The sequence below is a fragment of the Myotis lucifugus genome, unplaced genomic scaffold (genome assembly GCF_000147115.1).
Source record: "Myotis lucifugus unplaced genomic scaffold, Myoluc2.0 scaffold_46, whole genome shotgun sequence".
In the NCBI taxonomy this organism is placed as follows: Eukaryota; Metazoa; Chordata; class Mammalia; order Chiroptera; family Vespertilionidae; genus Myotis; species Myotis lucifugus.
The window spans coordinates 5,327,429-5,327,971 of record NW_005871094.1 but is presented as its reverse complement, the minus strand read 5'-3'; the positions used below and the strand labels follow the sequence as shown (position 1 = coordinate 5,327,971).

At 58.6% G+C, this 543-nt stretch overlaps 1 protein-coding gene across 1 annotated transcript in view; it reads right to left on the bottom strand.

The window, feature by feature from the left end:
- The window catches only part of PODXL (podocalyxin like), a 44,499-nt gene extending 44,325 nt beyond the window's left edge, over positions 1-174 (bottom strand). The window contains exon 1 of the mRNA XM_006088393.3: positions 32-174. Coding sequence (XP_006088455.3) covers positions 32-174 — 143 coding nt within the window. The remainder of the gene's footprint in view (positions 1-31) is intronic.
- Between the last annotated feature and the right edge of the window lie 369 nt (positions 175-543).

Genomic DNA, 543 nt, shown 5'->3' with positions numbered 1-543 from the left:
GGGGGGGGGGGGGGGGAGGCCTCCGGCTGACCGCTCTCGGCCGGCTGCTGGAGGGTTCCGACGGGACCTCCGCCCCGCCCCGGCCTTCGCACGCCCATATCCGGGGCTAGGCGAGCCCCCAGCTGTGTCCACCCAGGACCAGTCGCGGCCTCCGGGCTGCGGCGCGCTCTGCATCGCCCAGGAAGCGTGTCTCCCACCTGCCAGGTGCAACGCACCTGCGGGCAGGCCCGCACCTCGCAGGACTTCAGGGCAGGTCTGTGCAGCAGAGCGAGCGTGCACTGGGCAATCTGGACTAAGTAGTTGCTTACTTTCTCCAAGCCTACCTTCCGCACTTTTGAAATGGAGGTGATGGTCAAAATAAATAAATAAGACGCATTTTTTGAGGGATTAATATGTGCCAGTCAAAGAGCTTTGCATATATTAACTCGTTTGCTCTTCACCACATCCATATTTTTAGCCTCATTTTGCGGACAGGGAATCGAGTCAGAAAGAGGTTAAGAAACTTGCTCGGGATTACGTAACTGGTGAGTGGCAGACCTGCCT